The sequence below is a fragment of the Notolabrus celidotus genome, chromosome 19 (assembly GCF_009762535.1).
Source record: "Notolabrus celidotus isolate fNotCel1 chromosome 19, fNotCel1.pri, whole genome shotgun sequence".
NCBI lineage: Eukaryota > Metazoa > Chordata > Actinopteri > Labriformes > Labridae > Notolabrus > Notolabrus celidotus.
This window is the reverse complement of record NC_048290.1, coordinates 13,272,258-13,292,837: the sequence shown is the minus strand read 5'-3', so window position 1 is coordinate 13,292,837 and position 20,580 is coordinate 13,272,258. Positions and strand designations below refer to the sequence as shown.

The 20,580-nt window shown below is 37.9% G+C and overlaps 1 protein-coding gene across 1 annotated transcript; it reads right to left on the bottom strand.

Annotated features, from left to right (window-relative positions):
• Positions 1-234: 234 nt before the first annotated feature.
• LOC117831475 (prostaglandin G/H synthase 1-like) lies at positions 235-20,418 on the bottom strand. Its single transcript, XM_034710183.1, has 14 exons — positions 20,269-20,418; positions 20,092-20,175; positions 16,148-16,264; positions 14,386-14,526; positions 14,158-14,301; positions 12,672-12,853; positions 12,103-12,186; positions 11,569-11,815; positions 10,117-10,403; positions 9,572-9,719; positions 8,325-8,679; positions 1,849-2,033; positions 1,525-1,706; positions 235-1,272 (listed from the first exon to the last, which is right to left on the bottom strand). The coding sequence occupies exons 1-14, from the start codon at positions 20,273-20,275 to the stop codon at positions 709-711; spliced, it is 2,727 nt and encodes a 908-aa protein (XP_034566074.1). The 5' UTR covers positions 20,276-20,418; the 3' UTR covers positions 235-708.
• Positions 20,419-20,580: the final 162 nt, after the last annotated feature.

Here is a 20,580-nt window from a genome sequence, read left to right as displayed (position 1 = left end):
CAGATACTATGTACATTATTTATACATTGGCGTTATACAAATAAAGATTGATTGATTGTGTGCGAGTATTAGTTGGAAGGTTCCTGTTTTTGTTCGAAGCCTATCACATGCCTGAGAACTGGATGACAGCACATATGCACTGTCTATTTTTCCAATACTCTTAGTCATTTGATTCAACTGTATGTTGCAGCTTTAATCTTTTTGATCCTATCGATTAAAACAAAGTAGGCAGTGTGTCTGAATATTCTTTATTTTTCCACTGTCTGAAATGTAACACCACATATAAAAGTTAGAAAATTAACTCCAAGTTATCTTTATCTGAAAGGTTTCTAATACTACAGTGATTCATAATAGTATAGACAAGCATGAAGCAAAGAGGAATGTGTATTTAATTTGCATACAATGAATAAATAATTGACAGTCACAAAACAATAAAGTTAACACATCTTTCTGACTTGGTAAAACAAAAGCTTCAATGATTCAATATTTCTTACGTTCAACCGGGATTGATATCATGATGGTGAATTTGTAATTACTTTCAGCTCTGATACAATTGCAATTTTTTGCAAATGTCGTTATGTTAGTGATATATTTTAAATTCTGTCTGTCTTCCTTAAGGGGGTCATATAAATTAAAAGTAATCTATGGTCCATGCAGACTGTTCACACAAACTTTCCAATTTTATAAAGCATCAAGAATATTATGGCTTTAGTCTATATCGAGGTCAGAGTCATCATCGCTCACAGTGTTCTGTACGATTGCTCCATTGCGAACTGTCTTCCTGTCTACCGGGACTTTGTCGGGCAGCAGGCCATACTCCTGCAGCAGGGCTTCCACGTCCACAGCAAAGAAATCTTCTCCGAGCTGGTCTGTGAGCCGCACAAAGTTTCCAATCAAGTCCCCTCCTTTGTAAACAAGCAGAGCAGGCAGAGCGCTGTCTCTGAACAGAGCGCTGGTGCTGATGGCCGAGCTGCGAACGCTGCAGAACTTGACCAGCGGGTATTCTTGAGCTAGACACATTAAGCTGCCACTCATGGCCTCGCAGCCCGGGACCTCTGGCTCGTAGATGTGGATCATGACCAGCGTGCTCTTGTCCTCCTTGTCCAAAGCCTCGAGGAAGTCCTCTCCGCTGTTCAGCTCGTAGACCTGTGCAAAGCGCTTGCCACGGCCGAGTTGACGCCGCATCTCCTCAATGCGCTGCATACGGTAATGCTGAAGGAAGTCCTCGTCATCCTCTTCTTCCTGGAGCATATTATACTCCTGCATGGTCATCTGTGGGGGGTCAAAGAGGAAAATTATAAAAGACAAATAGCAGGGGCTTCACTTACCAAAAAACTAAAGACAGATTTAACATCTAGCCTGTCTCTTGTTTAATAGGTAAAGAATGTACCTATCCACTGATAAATCACACTGACTTTTTTTGTTTTGATCTGATGAAAAAAAAAAGGACAGTTTCCATTTTCAGGAGTTATGTACTGGGACAAGAAGTCTTTACATTATGCATATTATCCACACACAACTTACTTTGCCTTTAAGTTTTTCCTTCAACTCTTTCTGCTTCTCTTTGTCTTTTTCCAGGTCAAGTTCGGAGCGGCAGGTCATCGACAGCTTCTTGATCAGTCTCTCCATCTCTTTCTTCTGCTCTTGTTTCTGCTCCACTTCCAACTTCTTGTACTTCCTCCAGTCATTGATTACCCCCTTTGGTCCTAGGAAGAAAAAAAAAAACAGCCAGTGTCACTATTAGCATCGTACCTTGCCCTCTTATTACCCTTTTTGTTTATTATTGTACAAAGTATGCACACTGGTCTTATCAGTACATTTTTTAGGTGTGTGTTCTTGCATTAGTACCTGTGTTGACCGCACTTCCATCAGCACTGTAATCTATCTCAGGTTCATTGATATTAGCATCCCGGATGGTCTTTTTCTCCCCATCCTCATCCTCATTATCACTGCCTTCATCTTCACTGCTGCTGTAATAATACTGCAGCTTCTCTCCCAAAATCTTGTCATCCAGAGTCGTCATGATGGTGGCTTACCTGAGGGGAGCAGTTATCAATAGGTAAGAGCATCAAGGTAACTCATTGAAAATACTTTGTGGAGACATAACATTAAACTTAAAGGGTAACAAAACCCCAGAGGTTCAAGGATTTTTTTTAAATCCAGGGATTTAAAAAATAAAAGCTATTGGAACATCAATGTATACATTTGGACAGGGCTGGAGTTTGTGGAATGTGGTGAGGTAGATTATAAAGGGTACGATTTCAGACTAAAGTACCAAATTTGTCACAGTGAACTCAGCCAGCCATTAGAAAAACTCCATTGCAGTAGTTAGGGTTCAACCTGCAGATGGCAGTCTCTACACACATTTTCAACACAATTTGAGGATTTTTAATACTTAATGCTCAACTCCTGGATCAAGACCCACATTGATTAACAGCACTACTACCTATATAAATATGTTCTCAGCTAAAAAAAAAAAAAAAAATGGACACTTTAATGATTTTATAAAAGGCTGAGCATCATAATACAGTATCTTCATAAAAAAATGTTTGAATCCAGCTTAATCTAAAATTAATCATCGATTTTAAGATTTCTAAATTTTCAACAATTTAATTGACTCAGATGAGAGACTTTAGACAACAGATGTACAGGCGAAGTATAAGTTAGAGAGGTTAACCCCCACATTGTCAGACAATTTGACTAATAACTTGCAAAGCATTGTAATTGAATGAGAGGCAATGCATTTGCTTCATCAGTCAATCCTTATATATAAAAACTAGGGCTGCAACAATATGTGTATCTGTATCGAACCGTTCGATACAGTGGACACGGTTCGGTACGCCCTATGAACCGAACAATACGCAATTTTATATTTATTTTATCAACTTCTGAGGAGGCGCTCTGTGCTGAAAGTTCAGTGGTTCTGCGCTCGACTCCTCCGGGCTGCATTGTTGAGTGCAGGTCTAGCTGGTCTCGTTTGTTTTAACTGTTTTTGTTCTAACTTCATATGGAAATATATATTTCACCATACGACGGTCTGCTTGGTTCATATGTTCACGGATGTGTGTGTGAGCGCGCACCCGCACGAAATGGAAGCACAAGTGTCCTCTTTGGTTGCAGAGCAGAGTTGTTCCGTGGTCCTGTAGTGATGCTAGACTGGGTGATGTGTTTTTAAAGTGCGTATATGCATTACTTGTGGTCTTACACTGCATGCTGTGTAAAACTTCAGCCTGATACTGGACAGTGTTTCCCCTGCTGTTATATCGGGGGTGCACCCGCACCAGAAGTGATTTAAGGTTCCCTTTCTCATAGATCTGGTTTATACCTTGTTCTTTTATTTAACAGACTAAATATCCTTATCTTATTTATCTTATTTACATGACGGGATGTCATTTCTGTCTCTACATGGTTGCACATTCACAATTCTCCTCTGCTCTCTGTATCGCGCACGGCAGATGCACACGCAGACAGATACTCATACACCCCCCCCACCACCACCATGCACAGCAGAACATGTGTCAGGTATAGCTGGCCCTGATGCATTTAATTTAATTTAAAAACTGTGCTTTTGAGATGAAACAAATGTTGGTAATTTCAATAAACTACAAGTAAAAAAAGGCATGGAAATTTCTCTTTTTCTGTATCAAAAACGTATCGAACTGTGACAAAAATGTATCGAACCACACCGAACCGTGTATTTTGTGTATCGTTGCACCCCTATTAAAAACCTTTACACATTATCAGGTTTGTCTCATAATAGTTCTGCAAAGCACATTAGTCAGTGGAGCATTATAATCCAGGCTGAAGGCACCCAAGCTGTCGTGGTGGGATACAAAGGGCTATGTCAAAAATGGGACATCTACACAATACATGGCTTAATATCCTCTGTGTATCATAAACAACATTTAGGGTTACAGGCTTTTACTGATGCACTAAACCAGATGAATGCCAGCTCATGTGGGCAGATGGATAAAGAATAGACAGACACCATTTATTATGAACTGTTACTACTACATAGCTGCCACTTCACATTGTTTGACCCAGTTCATACATCATACATACCTCAATAAATTATATTTCAACATATTGTTACAACCACAATCGTAATGTATTTCTCCTCTGGTATATTATTATAACGATTAACTACTAGGGATTCACCGAACCAATCCCGGTATCGGATGTCGGCTAGATCGGACTCAAAAAGCTAGATCGGTGACAAAAGGCCGATATATAGTGCCGATCCATATGGCAGATCTATTCATCTCAGTTCTATTCTTTTCTGTGTTAACAATAGCCATGTGTGTCTCCTACAACATCAGCGCCGGCCTGTCTGTGCATTTTTGCCCGGTGGAGCATGATGGAGGATAACTACAGAGGCTCTGCAGTTAAAGTGCATGTCACGCTTCTTTTCTTAACAACTCAGCCAGAATCTTGCAACAACATGCACATCGCTCTTGTTTCGATGGAAGGCAGTCGCTCTGAAAAATATAATGGGAGCCCAAAGAAAGAAGTTTACGTGAGCTGTAGCCGACTGCAAAGAAGCAAGAAACCTTCTATTAATGGATTCAAAGTGTGAAAAAACGGACAGGTCATTGGATTTAATTGTTCTGGATCAATCAAATCAATCAATCAATCTTTATTTGTATAGCGCCAAATTACAACAAACCTTATCTCGCTTTTACAAACATAAGAGGTCTAGACCACTCTGTCAAATTATGAACAGAGACCCAACTTCAAGACAGGGTAAGACTCAGTCTGACCCCACCTTAATCCATCATGAGCATTGCACATCGCATTATTTAGCTAGTTACAGTGGCGAGGAAAAACTTCCTTTTAACAGGCAGAAACCTCAGGCAGAACCAGACTCATGTTAGACAGCCATCATGCCTCGACCGAGTTGGGTCTGGAAAGACGGATCCTTGAAATTAAGGGATTCCAGCCTCTGGTTGAGCACTTGGAACCCAGGTACAGTACACCATCAAGTCAGAAAAGCCTGAAGTTGCCAAAACATGATTCTATCCTCACGTTAAGGAATAGAGATTATTAAATCAATACCAGGGTCGGATCGGCTAGTATCAGTATCGGCAGATACCAAAGCCCAGGTATCAATATCGGTATCGGGACCTAAAAAGTAGGATCGGTGCATCCCTATTAATTATACTTCAGGTATGATTAAATGTTATTTATACATTTACCATTGATATTTACTCATGTATAATGTGTACACATATGCATCCACTGATATTTACGCCTCTTCACTTTCATTTGGTGTCAATGTGAACAATATCTATCCGCTACCTTTGAATGTAACGTTTTAAATGCATGTTAACAGGAGATGAAGGCCTAAAACCAACACTTCAACTGTCAACAACCCACTACGATGTGTCAGCTGTGATAGCTATGTCCACAAGTTATTGGTAGCATACCACTGTATTGCTGTTACTTTCTCAAATGCGTGGCTGCTCCATGGGAGAGGATAGAGACAATCCACTTAGAGGGTTTATCAAACTAGCACACCGGCCAAGCCAGCTAGCGGTTGTGAAAGTGAGCTAAAATAGCGTTAGCCAGGTTGAGCTAGCTTGTATTGCACTAGCTTCATTCACATAGAGTAACCGTTAGCTAGCCCCTAAAACGATTCAAGCTCATATCAGAAAAAAAATAAAAATCTGTTATACACTAATATTACCTACAGTTACTGAGGAATCCACAATATTGCATCCTACCTTGATTGTGCGAGTAGTAGTGAGACGATAACCCCAATTGTCCACTCTTCCTTCCTGCTAATCTGTCAGGATGCCTTTGTGGTTCACGAAAATGTCGGAATTTTGAACACCAGCGCAAGAGAAACATAAGGCAAGGCAAGGCAAGGCAAGGCAGTTTTATTTGTATAGCGCATTTCACACACAAGGGCAACTCAATGTGCTTTACATTAAAACATTAAAAGCATTGGAAACATTCAGACAAGCTAAAAAAGCACAATTAAAATGACAAATATAATAAAACAGAAAAGAAAAGGAAAATTAGAAATATATTTTAAAAAATTACATTGAAATTTTAATTTAAAGTGACTTAAAATGAGCTAAGACAGGAAGGCAGTGGCAAATAAAAAAGTCTTAATCTTTGATTTAAAAGAGGTGAGAGTTGGAGCAGACCTACAGCTTTCAGTGCTTTATAAACCATCAGCAGGATTTTAAAGTCTATTCTCTGACAGACAGGAAGCCAGTGTAGAGATCTAAGAACTGGAGTGATGTGGTCTACTGTTTTGGTATAATACAATTTTCTCACAAGCTGTAAAAATCATATGGCCTGGTTACTGATTGAGGTTATGTAAATAATAAGTTGGCTCAACCTTGGTTTTTAATAAAAACTCTGAAGATAGTAAATATATCCTAAACACCTGTTATTGTCATACTTTATGCAGATGACACACACATACATCACCATATCACCAGGGGATTATAGTCCCATACAAACACTGATTAAATGCATTGAACAAATCAATGACTGGACGAGCCAGAACTTACTTCAGTTAAACAAAGAAAAAACTGAAATGATTGTTTTTGGAGCCAAGGAAGAAAGGTTAAAGGTTACTGCTCAGCTCTAATCTGCACAGATGAAATGTTCAAACCAAGCCAGAAACCTTGGTGTAGTCTTAGACTCAGACCTTAATTTCAGCAGCCACATTAAGACAATTACAAAGTCAGCCTACTATCACCTTAAGAATATATCAAGGATTAAAGGACTTATGATCTGCTACTACTTTATGAACAACCTCGACCTCTGAGGTCATCAGGTACTGGTCTGCTTTCAGTCCCAAGAGTCAGAACGAAACATGGTGAAGCAGCGTTCAGTCATTATGCACCACATATCTGGAAGACACTCCCTGAAAGCTGTAGGTCCGCTCCAACTCTCACCTCTTTTAAATCAAAGATTAAGACTTTTTTATTTGCCACTGCCTTCCTATCTTGGCTTATTTCAACTCACTTTAAATTAAAATTTCAATGTAATTTTTTAAAATATATTTCTAATTTTCCTTTTCTTTTCTGTTTTATTATATTTGTCATTTTAATTATGTTCTTTTATGCCTGTCTGAATGTTTCCAATGCTTTTAATGCTTTAATGTAAAGCACATTGAGTTGCCCTTGTGTATGAAATGCGCTATACAAATAAAGCTGCCTTGCCTTTCCTTGCCTTTAAATTTGTAAAACACATCTAAACTATTCCACAGCCGTTCAATATTCACCAATTGAACTGATATTTAGTGTTTGTAATTGTATTGTATACGAATATTATTCAAATATATATCCTAATACGATATGGTGATAATATGAGACTAATCTCTAACAGAGTTAGGATTTAACTGAGATCACTTGAAGGCAACATGGTTAATCCCACTGACGTAGAAAATGCAGGGAAAATGCTGGAAGGTTTATAATGCAGTACCCACTTTAACAACTAGATGGTGGTACAACAATGTCCCAGTTTGACTTCATTCGAATTTCATTTTCAAATTCACCGCCATGTCAATAAAATACTATGGATTTACTTCCCTTTAATTAATATGAAAACATTGCAGAACTATTTAAGGTCAGAAACAACAGACAACACACAGAAAGAAAAGGCTGTTATAGGCTTTGTCAATTTGTGATTTATATATTCCTGATTTTTTTTAAAAGATTGTTTTATTTACTGGTTGGTCCTTGACATGTATACTATCATGTTGTATGCCCTAGTTATCTAAATATTAATTGCTTCAGTTTATGTCATTTAAATCAGTGCTACGTATATTGTTGATTAAAAATCCTTCACTGATATCGGCTGGGATCTCCTGTTGCTGTATGTATTCAGACTTGGGCCAAAAGAAACACTGAATTCACATGAATAGAGAAGTGAAATGGGAATGCAGAGACATGAGAGGTACAGAGCAATGAATAGAAATTAAAAAAAAAAAAAAAGAAAAGAAAATATTTGCATTACTTCCAATTTAAATGACCGGACTCTAATTATCTTTGTCTATAGATATATATTTCAATACATATTCATTTTTATAATTATTAAAAAATAAATCTACACAGTACATTTCATTATTACTGGAGGGTTAGGGTCCTTCAGCACAGATCATTTTACAAAAACAAGTTTATCTTTCCATATGTATTTGTTCAAATGTGAGGTGAAGAGGGAGCAACTTAAGGTGGAGAGTTTTTCCAGGGCTGTTCAAACATGCGTTGCTGCATTTCTTCCACACAAGCATCTTCAACACTTGTTTCTTAAGCTTCAGCCTTCACATGAGGATCACAACCACAATCTCCTGAAAGGATCATAGCTCATCAGTCCTTACTTTAGCATCCTTGTTCTCTTTTTGTATTTGCTCCTCGGTTGGTAAGCTAAATGCTACATAAGGACACGTCCTGGTGTTCATACAAACCAGCTTCTTCAGTGTGGCCGAGTTCAGTATGTCAAAGCCCACTTTACCTCCAAAGGTGCTAGGCTTCCAGTATTCTGGAGAACATATAGGGTTTCCCAAAAGGCCTTTAAGAGAGAAAGGTGCACCCATCTCAACCATGCTCTCTCCAAATATGGCCCCCGATCGAGTTTTCTCCAACATCAGACCGGGATAAAATTCAAGAGCATCGATGTCTTCATAGAACTTTTCAAGCTCCTGGGCGATCTCCTCATCATCTGTCAAACAGTAAAGTGATCATGATAACTGAATAGGTAATACACATTCTATAATACAGTAAGATACAAAATACCTTAGCTTTGGTGAAACTGTTTAAATGACATTTTGGTGTTTAAGATCATTATTTTATCAACCACTGAAAGGATTGCCAATCTAATGATTGGTGACAAGTGGATAAAGGCTTGCAACTTAGGCTTTCCCCGAACCTTTACTTTAGCATGAGCAGAAGCTCAAAATTCTCCTTATTATTTTGACAATGAATCCTTAAAACTTTCAGGATCTTCTTAGCGCCACCATGACATCCAAATTGCAATTTAGTGGAGGAAAAATGCCTCAATAACTACTGAAAGATAACCATGTTAATTGGTCCTCAGATTCATGTCACTCTCAAATAATAACTCATCTCATCTATACTTTGGTGTAAGTTCTACTTACAGCACCTCAACCAAACTGGTAAACGTGGTGAGAATGTTTACCCCTAACACCACAAACCATGTAAGCATGTTAGCAATATAAAAGTAGCATTGAGGTTAGAGCACAACTGTGTATAACAATAGCCTCAGAGTGTCACTAGCATAGCAGTATACTCTGTATCTTGTCTATCACATTTTTTGTTGTGGTGGAGAAACATGAAATACAGCAAACATAAATATCAAACACATCTACCCTTCCAAGCTGTGCATTTAGAGCCATAAATATCAAGTGATTAAGAATACATCAACATTGTAACAGTGAAAGCAAGGGAGAACAGTCTTTTAAAAAAACGCCCTCAAAGGAAGCAGATGTCATTTATTCCAAGAATGTCCAGCTGTTTTCACAGACTTGTAAAAGCCATAAGTCATGACTGGACAGTTGTGCTGTGTGGTCTGTACACAGAAATGTTTTACTTACCAGTGAATTGTTTGAAGGATGTGTATGGTTTGAGGTTAAAACGCTTCCTGTACTCGTTAAAGGGCTGCAGACGGAGCTGGCGGGACTCCTTTATGGCTCCAACAGCTACTCTGGTCACCACCGCATTAATATTATGACCACCGCCAATCTGTAGAAAACATTGCATGATTCACAATATAATCTATTTGTTTTTTTAATTGTAAAGTGTGAAGTGTATTGGGGCTATTTCAAATGAAAGATGCATACGATATATTGTTCTTGCTTACAGTTTTGTTGCTGCAACACTTATTGCACTCTTTTCCCTCTTTTTCAGACAAACACTTTGATATGCTTCAGTCATCCCCATCATAGAAAATATCAGCCAAATCACACCCAATCACTTTTAACCATGCCAAGAACTCAACAGAATAAAAATCCAACAAAACAGTAAGGTTGAGTGTGAAGGCCCAAAAATACTTTCCATGGTTGTTCGAAACTAGCACTACAACCAATTCTCTTCCACAGTTTTAGCTAACATACTATGCTATATTTTTATGGTGCATTACCTGGCCAGCAGCTTGACGAGAGAAGGAATCCACCAGCTTCTCAATGCCATAGTGTGTCAAAACAGAAGTGTTGAAAAGAAACTGTGTATAGGACAGTTCATCTCCATTAATCAAGAAACTGTCAGGCATCAAGGGGTGCCAGTGGTAAAGCTGGCTGAATTCCAGAGAAATACGATTCCCATACTGGAATGGGGAGTTAAACAGCAGGGTGGGATCAAACTTCAGGTTCAGCAGGTATCCACTGAGATGCTGTACATACTCCTCTATTACTATTTTTATTGTCTCACCTGAGGGAAACATGTGGAGAAACAAAAGATGAAGGCAGAGACATTAAAATCAATCCACCCACTGTCTGACTCACAGTATAATGGGTGCAAACCAAAGTGAAGTGTAAGACAATCAACAGTCATGAGCGAATGTGGGAGTTTGCTAACACACTGTACTTAATAAAAAACTTCAAGTGACAAGCAAGTAGCATTGTTGCTGGGTGTTGATTTAATAACTAATACCACCTTTGGGTTTGTTAATTTAGAGCAGTGATGGGTTGGGTTAATTTGTTTTTTAGACTGAGTACAAAATAGCTAGTTATTGCCAAAAGTACCAAAGATGCAGATAGTTATTACTAGGTTTATCTCGTATATTTAACTAGTTTAACAACCAAAGTGAGCTATACTGTTTCTTGGTAGGGGGGCAGCTATTTTTGTAGTATTGTTTTCTCTTTGTCTTGCTCTTAACTTAGGGAAACTGACAATAGTTATCTTTCCACAGTTACCTTATAGTTAAAAGGGACATTTTGCTATACTTCAAAGTAAAACTATAAATATGAAATAGCCTTCTAGCAAACAGTTAAGCATAAAGAACATGTCAAGGCTGAATGCTAACATTACCTTTTGGTTACCTAATGCAACAGTAAAGGTGTTCATTCCTGAAGAGGTTTAATGGTAACATGTGCCAATGCCTGATGGTAGCCGACAAACTATTTGTTGTATTTGTTGTTTAGCCTATTTAAATCCTTTTACCTTTTTTCAAAGGTAATGTAAATGTTTAACTACTTCCTAGTTAACTGTAATATAGATAGATATATAGAGGTATAGATTAGATAGAGGCTTATGGCTAACATTTTTCTGATGTTAGCTAATGAGCTCTCAGCTGTGTTTTAACTTGAAGATTGACAGATTTTTCCTGGATTTTCACTGTTTATAGTCTTTTTGTACTTGTTGATCAAATACAAAGAGTCAAATAAAGTGCTGATAGCTAATTTTCAGATTTGTAAAACGTAGGAAATTTAAAACTTGGAGCAGACCAGTAAGACATTATAACAGTCTTTGTGCTACACAAAGTAATCAACTCCTGATCAGTGCATTCAACACCTCACAGTTATGATAGTGATATTCATTTTGTCATATAACTCCATATAACAACATTTTTCTTTTATAAAAGGGTCCAGCTCACCGATGATGATGAGGCGTGTGGTCTGGAACAGCTGTTCATCATCCCATGTGGGATGCTCTGCCTTCAGGATGTCACACACTCGGTTATGCTCCCGCAGCCAGAGTGTAGCAAACATTCCCAAACCAGGAAGGAGCCCAAACACTTCCTGACCAATAGCAATCTGATTCTCAAAAGGGACTCCAGGAGGGTAGCTCATCCTAACAGGTACATCAATTACAGAGGGAGGGAACATCTCGCCATCAATTAGCTGATGGAAAAAGCAATAACCAATAATTATTGATTAAAATTTGATACAAGTATTACGCATATTCTTGCATCAACAAACCATTAAAGACGCAATGAGATTTAGGAAAATTACATCTATAACCTATGACAAATCTCTCAAGGAAAACACAGCAAAATCTGGGAAACATAGATTGTTTTATTTGCAAAAATCTGAAAATAATGGCTTACTATGCCCTAGGGACATGATTACTTAGAATTTTGATTTGAAATATTAAGACTAGTCTGTATTCACAGTTTTGATTCTTTTACCTGGTATTTAAGTTTTCCATCTTTGTGAAGCCTGAGCTTGAGCTGACGTTCAAGGTTGTCTCCGTAAACATGCCCTGCATCCACCTGTTTTTGTCCAAAAAAAATCAAAGTGGGCTTCCTGTTACAATTTGTGGCTCAGCATTAATACATTATTTTCAAAACCCCTTTTATTATCTCATATGCGATAAAAAGTGATCTTAACAAACACACACTCACATATAGAAATGTGCTAATTAATTATATATATATATATATATAATTACCACAAATATGAGAGTGGAACTTATTAACCCTCAGCAAAAGAGCATATGACCCTCTTTAAAAAGGTAATCTATATTTCTTACAGGTTTAAGTACAGTGGCACGTGTGTTCTTCCATTTCACATGTGGACACCTGCTTTGTATTCTAGCAACCTTAAATATCACCTCTCTAGCCTTTTTATATCATTATCCAGTTTTCACAATATTGTGTTTTTACTGCTTTTTCTATTAAAGACAAAGCCTACAAAGTGCAATTCAAATAATGTTCATTATTCTTATTAAGTGTAAAATAGCTCGAGATGGACTAACCCCATGAGCCAAAGCCTTAGTAAAGCCAAGACCCATACGATTGTAGGTCTTAAAGAACTGATGGGTGAAGTGCTGGGCAAAGAAGGCGAACATGAGGTTGGAGCCCTGTGGGTCGGGTCTGAACTTCTTCCTTTTCAGCAGTCTCTCAACCAACAGCTCAGGGTCAGGAAGCCCAGCCTTGCCTAAACAGAAACATGACAGCGTCAACACAGCACAGGGCAAAACAGAGATACACAACACCTCTAGTCATAATACTGAAAAAGTATGTCTATGAAAACACTGCTGATAAAGTTTACATATCACACTGCACTTCTGAACCCTTCAAGGTTATACAGTTTTCATGCATGTTCCTAAGGTAAAGGATCTCAGCTATAATGGAACAACTCTAAACAAAAGTGATGTTTGGCATTGCACATTATTGACACTGCCACACATTAACATTCTTGTTTCAAATAATTGAATGGTGAAACATATGCATCTGTAATGTGTCTGCATATTTCTATTTTATGCTACTTACTACTTCTACTAAAATTGTTTTGTGTTCATTTTCAACAGTTTTGCTTTTACTCCACATATCTTACTACAACACTAATCTTACCACACGTATCTTCCCACTAGGCATATTTAATCCAAAATATAAAACTGTTTTTAAAAATACACAAAAAGGACGAAGATGTTTATATTTAAACTATTAATAATACAGCATATCTTTATCAGCAATTGTGTCACCAAGGAAGCACGTAATTAAGATGACAGTGCATTTGATCACATGCTAATTATTCCACTAATTGTCCTTTTTTTTTTAGATAACATTTTTACATTTTTTTTTTTCTATATGATAAAGTAAAAAAAAATAAAGTATGAATAGACATATGGAGATCACAAAAAATAGAGTACATTTTCACATACCTAAATAAAGGCTTATACACAAATACCATGAATACACAATTAAGATAGAATAATAATGATAGTAATAATCATAATGAGTTAATATAATATACATATATAAAAAACACGCACACAAAACAAAACAAAACAAACCCAGAATAAAACCCACCCATTCCCTGGATCCAGAACTACAAACCTCAGTTACATGTTACTCCTGAAACCCAAGGAGGCTCGTTAAAAGTGAATACCAAGCCTGTATGGCAGAGTCTTTTGCTCTGTGGACTCTGGCTATTGACAACTCCAAATAAACAATGTCCAAATATGTCAGAACCCATGCTCGGAAAGAGAGTGAGTGTGGAGGTTTCCAACGTGTGGCCACTAGTTTTTTTCCAGCCATAATTCCAGCCAACAATGCTCTTTTCTTGTCCAGGGTCAGGCCTAGCTTTGGACTGGACACTAATTGTCTTACTATCTCCATCATCTGCCAGCTATCTTTGTTTAGCATTTGGTGCTTAACAACAGGTAGTGTACTGAATTAGTAGAATTCACTTTTAATCCATTGATAACACAAACATTTTAAGGTTCAAACATGGCTAACCTTTGACCCCCACAGGTGTTGGACAGTCCTCTGGCACTGGGGGCAGAATCCGAGTGTAGTAGCTCAGATTGTAGTAGGATTCCCAGCTGAGATAGTTGTATTTTGAGTTGAAAGTTGGAGGGTTGGGAATCAAGTTGGACCTAGCTGTTTATTTAAAAAGGAAAGAATATTTAATATGTTGAATTAAACACTGGATGAATTTCTCTGAATGAATTACTGACTCATGACCTGTTAGGACCAGCCGCATGAGAACGTCCCGTAGGAAGGTGTAGTTGATGATGTCCCACAGCCAGCGGAAATGAGTGAGTATGTAATGCACCACATCTGGGCTGGGCTTCAAGAAATGATGTACTCTGCTCCAAAACTCCGCTGTGGTGGGAGGAGACATTAAAAAAACAGTCCTGTTACTGGAAGAACAGGCAGCTGGGAATTCAGAGTGGAAATTCACTCAGGATAAAATCATTGTGTTATGGTCCAACAAGATTGAGCTTGTTTCAAACAACTGATTTGCCACCCACTTCCCTGAATTGCTTAGCGGTTGATTGAATGGACTAAATAGAAAAGGCAGTTCAGTCTGATTATCAGGCTCTGAGTTTTGGCATCAACTGGGAAGGTCAGATGATCAACTAGACAAGTAGGCAACAACTCCAGGGCCACAATTAAGTGGCCCAGAAAGGCATACATTAAATATTTCAGTTTACATTTTTAATTTCCCTTTTAATTAGCTGTATGTTAAACTGTATGGCATTCATTATCTAAGCTAACTTGCTGCAACTCCATATCAGTCATTCAGTTATGATTGGGGTATTGATATTATCAGTGGATTGTCAGTGAAAAACAGTTAAGCTACACCATCAGGCTATTTCTTTAAGACCCAGTGACCCTTTTTTTTGTGCTACTTTAGTGAAGTAGAATGTAACTGTGAGCATAACATCAACACGCTATCACTGGCATGTTGGTATTAAATATCAACATGTCAAGTGGACATTTTATTTATCTCTACCACCCACAAGAGAAATTTCTGGCTCCTTAGCAGCCAGATAACCCCACTCGGTTCAGAGCAGGCTAGGTGCTAACTATGTCTGTATGCTTTTTTGTGCTGAAAAGAAAGTTCACAGAAAGTTGGTTGAGCAATATGTCACAGAAAATGTGCCTGCTTTGGTCACAAATGACACATTGAGGTTGGTGGGATGAAGCCCACTCATAAAATTGTGGGTTGAAAAGCTAAACAAGTAGCTGAATCATGCTACAAAGTTCCTTTAACCGGGGAGAAGTTAAAGATTCATGTGATAACCCCTAATCTGAAAGATTAAAGGTTTTATCAATGCAGGAAATATGAAACCACTAAAATTATGGTTTACAGAACCTTTATTGAACTAATAAACCCTAAAAAGCTGAGTTGAATCTGAATAAACTTTGTGCTTAAATTCATATTCATATTTTTGAACACATCATTTCAACTAAATGTTATCACAGACTATTTCCATTATCCCTGTTTGACTTTGAATGTCTTTTCCATTCCCTCTTCAACCAACTTCATTATTTTTTTCTATACACTTTCTAAGCAACGGCTAATTGTTTAATCTCTCATGAGTGTGACGTAACTGCATAACTGTCAGCCAAACATATCCCATCTGATTAAGCACTCTAGTTTGTAAAGATCCCTTGTTAATGAGAAGCAGACCATGAAGCAAAATTTATAGGCCATTCAGTAAAGTGACTAAACAGCTCTGACCTGGCTGACCTCTTTCTGGTATTTTCTCTTGTTCCTCCAACTTTTGCAAATATTTGGGTCTAGACAAGAAGTCCAAACTCAGTAAGCAAGCCGCTTTGTAGCCGTACTTCCTTACAACAACAAAATGAAATAGTCAGCCTATCTTCTAACTCTTCCCTTTTTATGTGAAAGCATAACGGAATACTTGAAATTCTTTAAGAGTTCAATAATACAGGCGGATATGAGAAGTGGTCACGCAAGGATAATTGGACTCACGGACAGTGCAGTTTTCTCCATAATAGCCGGTGCGAGTGCAGTCACACTCATACTTGTCCTCATCATATCTTACACACACACCCCAGTGCTGGCAGGGGAAATAACAGCATGGGTTCACTGTGGAAAACAAGAAGAGTTCATGTGAGGGACTGCTGGGGGAAAAAAGTAAAGAATGTCAGGCAAGCAGATCATATATGTTACTTTGCATTGCAGTAGAGGTCAAATGTTTACGTGACATGTTTAAAGTATAACTTGATTAAGATCCCATGTGTTCATCCCAGATGTTATCATCTGTGTAAGCAGGACATGGGATCACCACTCCTGAATTTGTATGATATAAAAAAAATATGTCTTTCAGCCAGACATGAAACTTCAGATTTAACCCTCCGGACCCATTTTGATTAAAATAACATCTGCCATCCACAACCATGGTAATTCCATTTAATTCATGCTCCCAGAGCAAGTTTCTGGACAATAACTTAATTGAATAAATTATTTGTTTGATTACAAAGTCTTACCTACCCTTCAAAAATACATGCATACATGTATCTATGCATACAAGCATGCATATATATATTCATGCATTCATGCATTCATACATGAATACATACATACATACATACATACATACATACATACATACATACATACATACATACATACATACATATATACATTCATACACACACACACATACATACATACATACATACATACATACATACATACATACATACATACATACATACATGCATACATACATACGTACATACATACGTACATACATACGTACATACATTCGTACACACATACATACATACATACATACATACATACATACATACATACATACATACATACATACATACATACCTTAAGGTTATTATATGACACTCGTACCGAGCATTCAATTCAGAATCTGTCCACTAGATATCACTAAATATTCCCATTTCTACACACTTTAATGGTGCCTTCCCACTTGTGCTACCTATGCCATGGGCACTACTGAATACCCACACCATCACAGATGCAAGCTTTTGAACTGCACGCTGATAAGAAGCTGGCCGGCAGGCCCCTTTTCTCTTAAGAGCAGAGGACACAGGGCCCATGATTACCAAAAAACAAGTAACATTTTTAAGTGGCATATCACAGGACAGTTTTCCTCTTCACATCAGTCCATATTTAATGGTCTTACAGCCCAGAGAAGTCAGCTCTGAATCACATTTAAATAATGATTTCCTCTTGGGATGGTACAGTTTTAACTTGTATTTTTGGATGCAGGGACAAACTTTGTTTACAAAGGTTTTCAGAAGTAATTTTGAGCCCATGCAGTGATTTCCACTACAGAGTCATGCCTGTTTGTAATGCAGTGCTGACTGAGGGCCTGAAGATCATGTCCATCCAGTATTGGTTTTCGGTCTCTTCTCTTTTGTCCCTAGATTTCTCCAGATTCTCTGAACATTTTAATGATATGCACTGTAGATGATGTAAATCCATAAATTCATTGCAATTCTACACTAAGGAGTATATCATGATTTATTTTTCTATTCAATGAACTTGTTGCTCACGCAGTCTCTTACAAAGTGGGGAACCTCTTTCCATCTTTACTTCTGAGAGACTCAGCCTCTCTAGAATACCATTTTTGAATCCAGTGATGTTACTAACCTCTTGCAAATGATGTTCTCCTAGGTTTTGTCTACAGCATTACTTTTTCAGTGTTTCCTGTCTTTGCCATAATTCTTTTTTGAATGTTGCTGGCATCAAATTTAAAATGAGTATATATTTTTCATAAAACATTCGTTTTTATCAATTTCAACATTTGGTATGTTGTCTTTGCATTAATTTTGAGTAAACATGGGTTTCAGATGATTTGCAAACCATCAAATTCTGTTTTTATCAAAATTTTACACAGCACCTTACTTTTTGGGGGAATTAGTGTTGGAAATGTATTCCCCAAAATGTCAAAATATTCCTTTAGGAAATTAAGCTCTAAGGAGAAAACAACTCTAAAGTTGGATTATTAATGTAAACAGATGTAAGACCAACTAAAATATGAATACGTGTATATTCCTTCATAATTCCTTTAAACAAAAAAGACAAAATGTTTGGCGTTTTTTTGTCAGCCATATGAAAATTATTTTATTCTTACACAGATAGGCAAAGGGGAGGGGGTTGTTTAGTAGGCATACTGACAGGATACAACAGGCACATTTCATACATGCCAGTTTAAGTATCATGATACAAATCATCCTTAACCAAAGAAATTAGATATCAGACTGGATTCTTTGTATCAGACATCCCTTCATCCTAACATTGATAGCTTTTAGGTCATTATATCAGAGAATAGTTCCGGGGGCAACATAACCCAAAACTCTAAAACCTCCATGTGAAAGGAGATCTCCTCAGACAAAAGGCAATTCTACAGAGGACATATACACGCGTGCGTCCCTTTACATGCAAAAACATGCCTCTCCTGCCCACGCAGCCCAATCCTTCTCTGTCTCCTAGCAGCAAACTCAACACATAAGTAACCTCATCCAAATGCTATGTAAACTGAATGGATAGAATCTGATTGAACAGGACAAACTGAGTCAAATCCAGCTGATAGAAGGAAATGGATCACTTTGATTGGGACAGTATTTAGTGGAAAAAACTTTTCCCATGTGACGCAACATGATGTAAAAACACGGAGTCTTTCTGTTGGCCATAATCATGATGAGACATCATGTGATTCAGAAATAATTGCAGTCCTTTTCTTAGGGGGGCTGATGCTAGAGAGCATTGTTTCATGGCATTCCATGCTTTCATGCTAATTGCTAGCTAGCTGGTGTGGAAAAACATTTAGGGATTGTCAAGGGTCAGAGTAATTTCCCATGTTGGAGTTCTGTTTGTCATTTAAGTTTCTGTGTGGCATTTCATTAACAAGCTCATGTTAAAAAAGATGAAAGTAATAGCTTTGAATGTGGTCTCATTTTCAATTGCTAGCTTGAGACTTGGTAACTAGCATTAACCCTTAAGCATAAAATATTGGATTCAATACTATGAATTTTCATTTATATCAATGAGGATGTTTGCAAAAAATAAACATGGTTCACATCTATGGTTTCAGTCATAAGCAATTTATAAGGGATTCAAAAGTGAGACAACTAACCCCAGAGTATAACACAAACAACCCGAACTGGCCTCTTGACAAAGGGTTTATGCTAGTGGTAGACTTATATCAAGCTAAGTGTTTTTGTTCTAATAAGGGTTACTTAATTAAATGCTGCCCATAAAAACTTTAAAAGTAACACTAGCATGACAAATTACTCACACCTGTGGAAATTACCAAATCTCTCAAGTAGTGATCAGAGCAGAAGAATGCAGTGGAACTCCTTTTCCAGGATTGTGAGGGCTGATAACATCACCCTGAACCAGGGGGGCCTATTGTGTATATAAGGGTGTGAGAGGAGGGGATGGTGGTCATTGTACAGGTCAGGCTGCATGTCTGGCATCAGGTCAGGCAAGACAAGTCTGTTTGGGAGGCTTTAATGTTAAAAATTACTGTATCCAATTTTGTGAATGCTAGTTTTCCCTAATTTGAATCAACTATGAAAGAAAAATAAGCCTTAAAACATGACCCTGAATACGTTTTCTTTTTTAAAATTGCTCCTTCTTGCATGTTATTCTTGCATGTTATTGTACTGACAATAGGCCTGCTGGGACCTGTCTTCGTTATCACGGATATGGGAATGCCTACAAGTCTTTGGCAGCTTAACTTGTTTAAAAGGAAGACCTGATAAAACCACAGGGTTAAAGAAAACAAGCACTTAAGCACATTGTTCACCCTCCTGCACATATATTTCCTGTATCTGATATTAAAACAAGTGCTCGAACTGACAGATAATAAGATAACAATCCAGGATTTAAAACACCCTGTCCAAACCCACTGACCCATTACCTACCTGTGCTGGAAGAAATCTCATCTCCCCGGCACGTTGGCTCCCACAACAGCAAGATAAGAGCCCAAACTGAACCTAGGACAGAGGCTTGAAAATGTAGTCATTTGAGATTAGTTTATGTCTAAGGTTGGACAGTTTAAAGTTAAAGCAGACACACAAGCAGCAATCAGATATACTTACATCTCATTACAGCAGCCTCAGTTCAGGAAATGTGCATTCCAAACTCATAAAACTGTAAGAAAAGCGTAAACATCCAGACTCAGGGCTGAGTCACAGAGTTGTTGGGATGAGACGGAGAGAAGAGTATCAGAGCAGTAACTCCTGTGTCTGAGTGCTGCAACCCTGCTGCACTATACGTCCCTACCTGCCCTCACAGTGGGTGGAGAAAGTGAGACAGGCTTCAGCTATGTGTTTCCGCTCTTTGTTGCCCCCTGCTGTTGCATCCAGGGATAATCCTCCTTCCCCCAAAATGTCATTTCTTTTGTTTCAAAC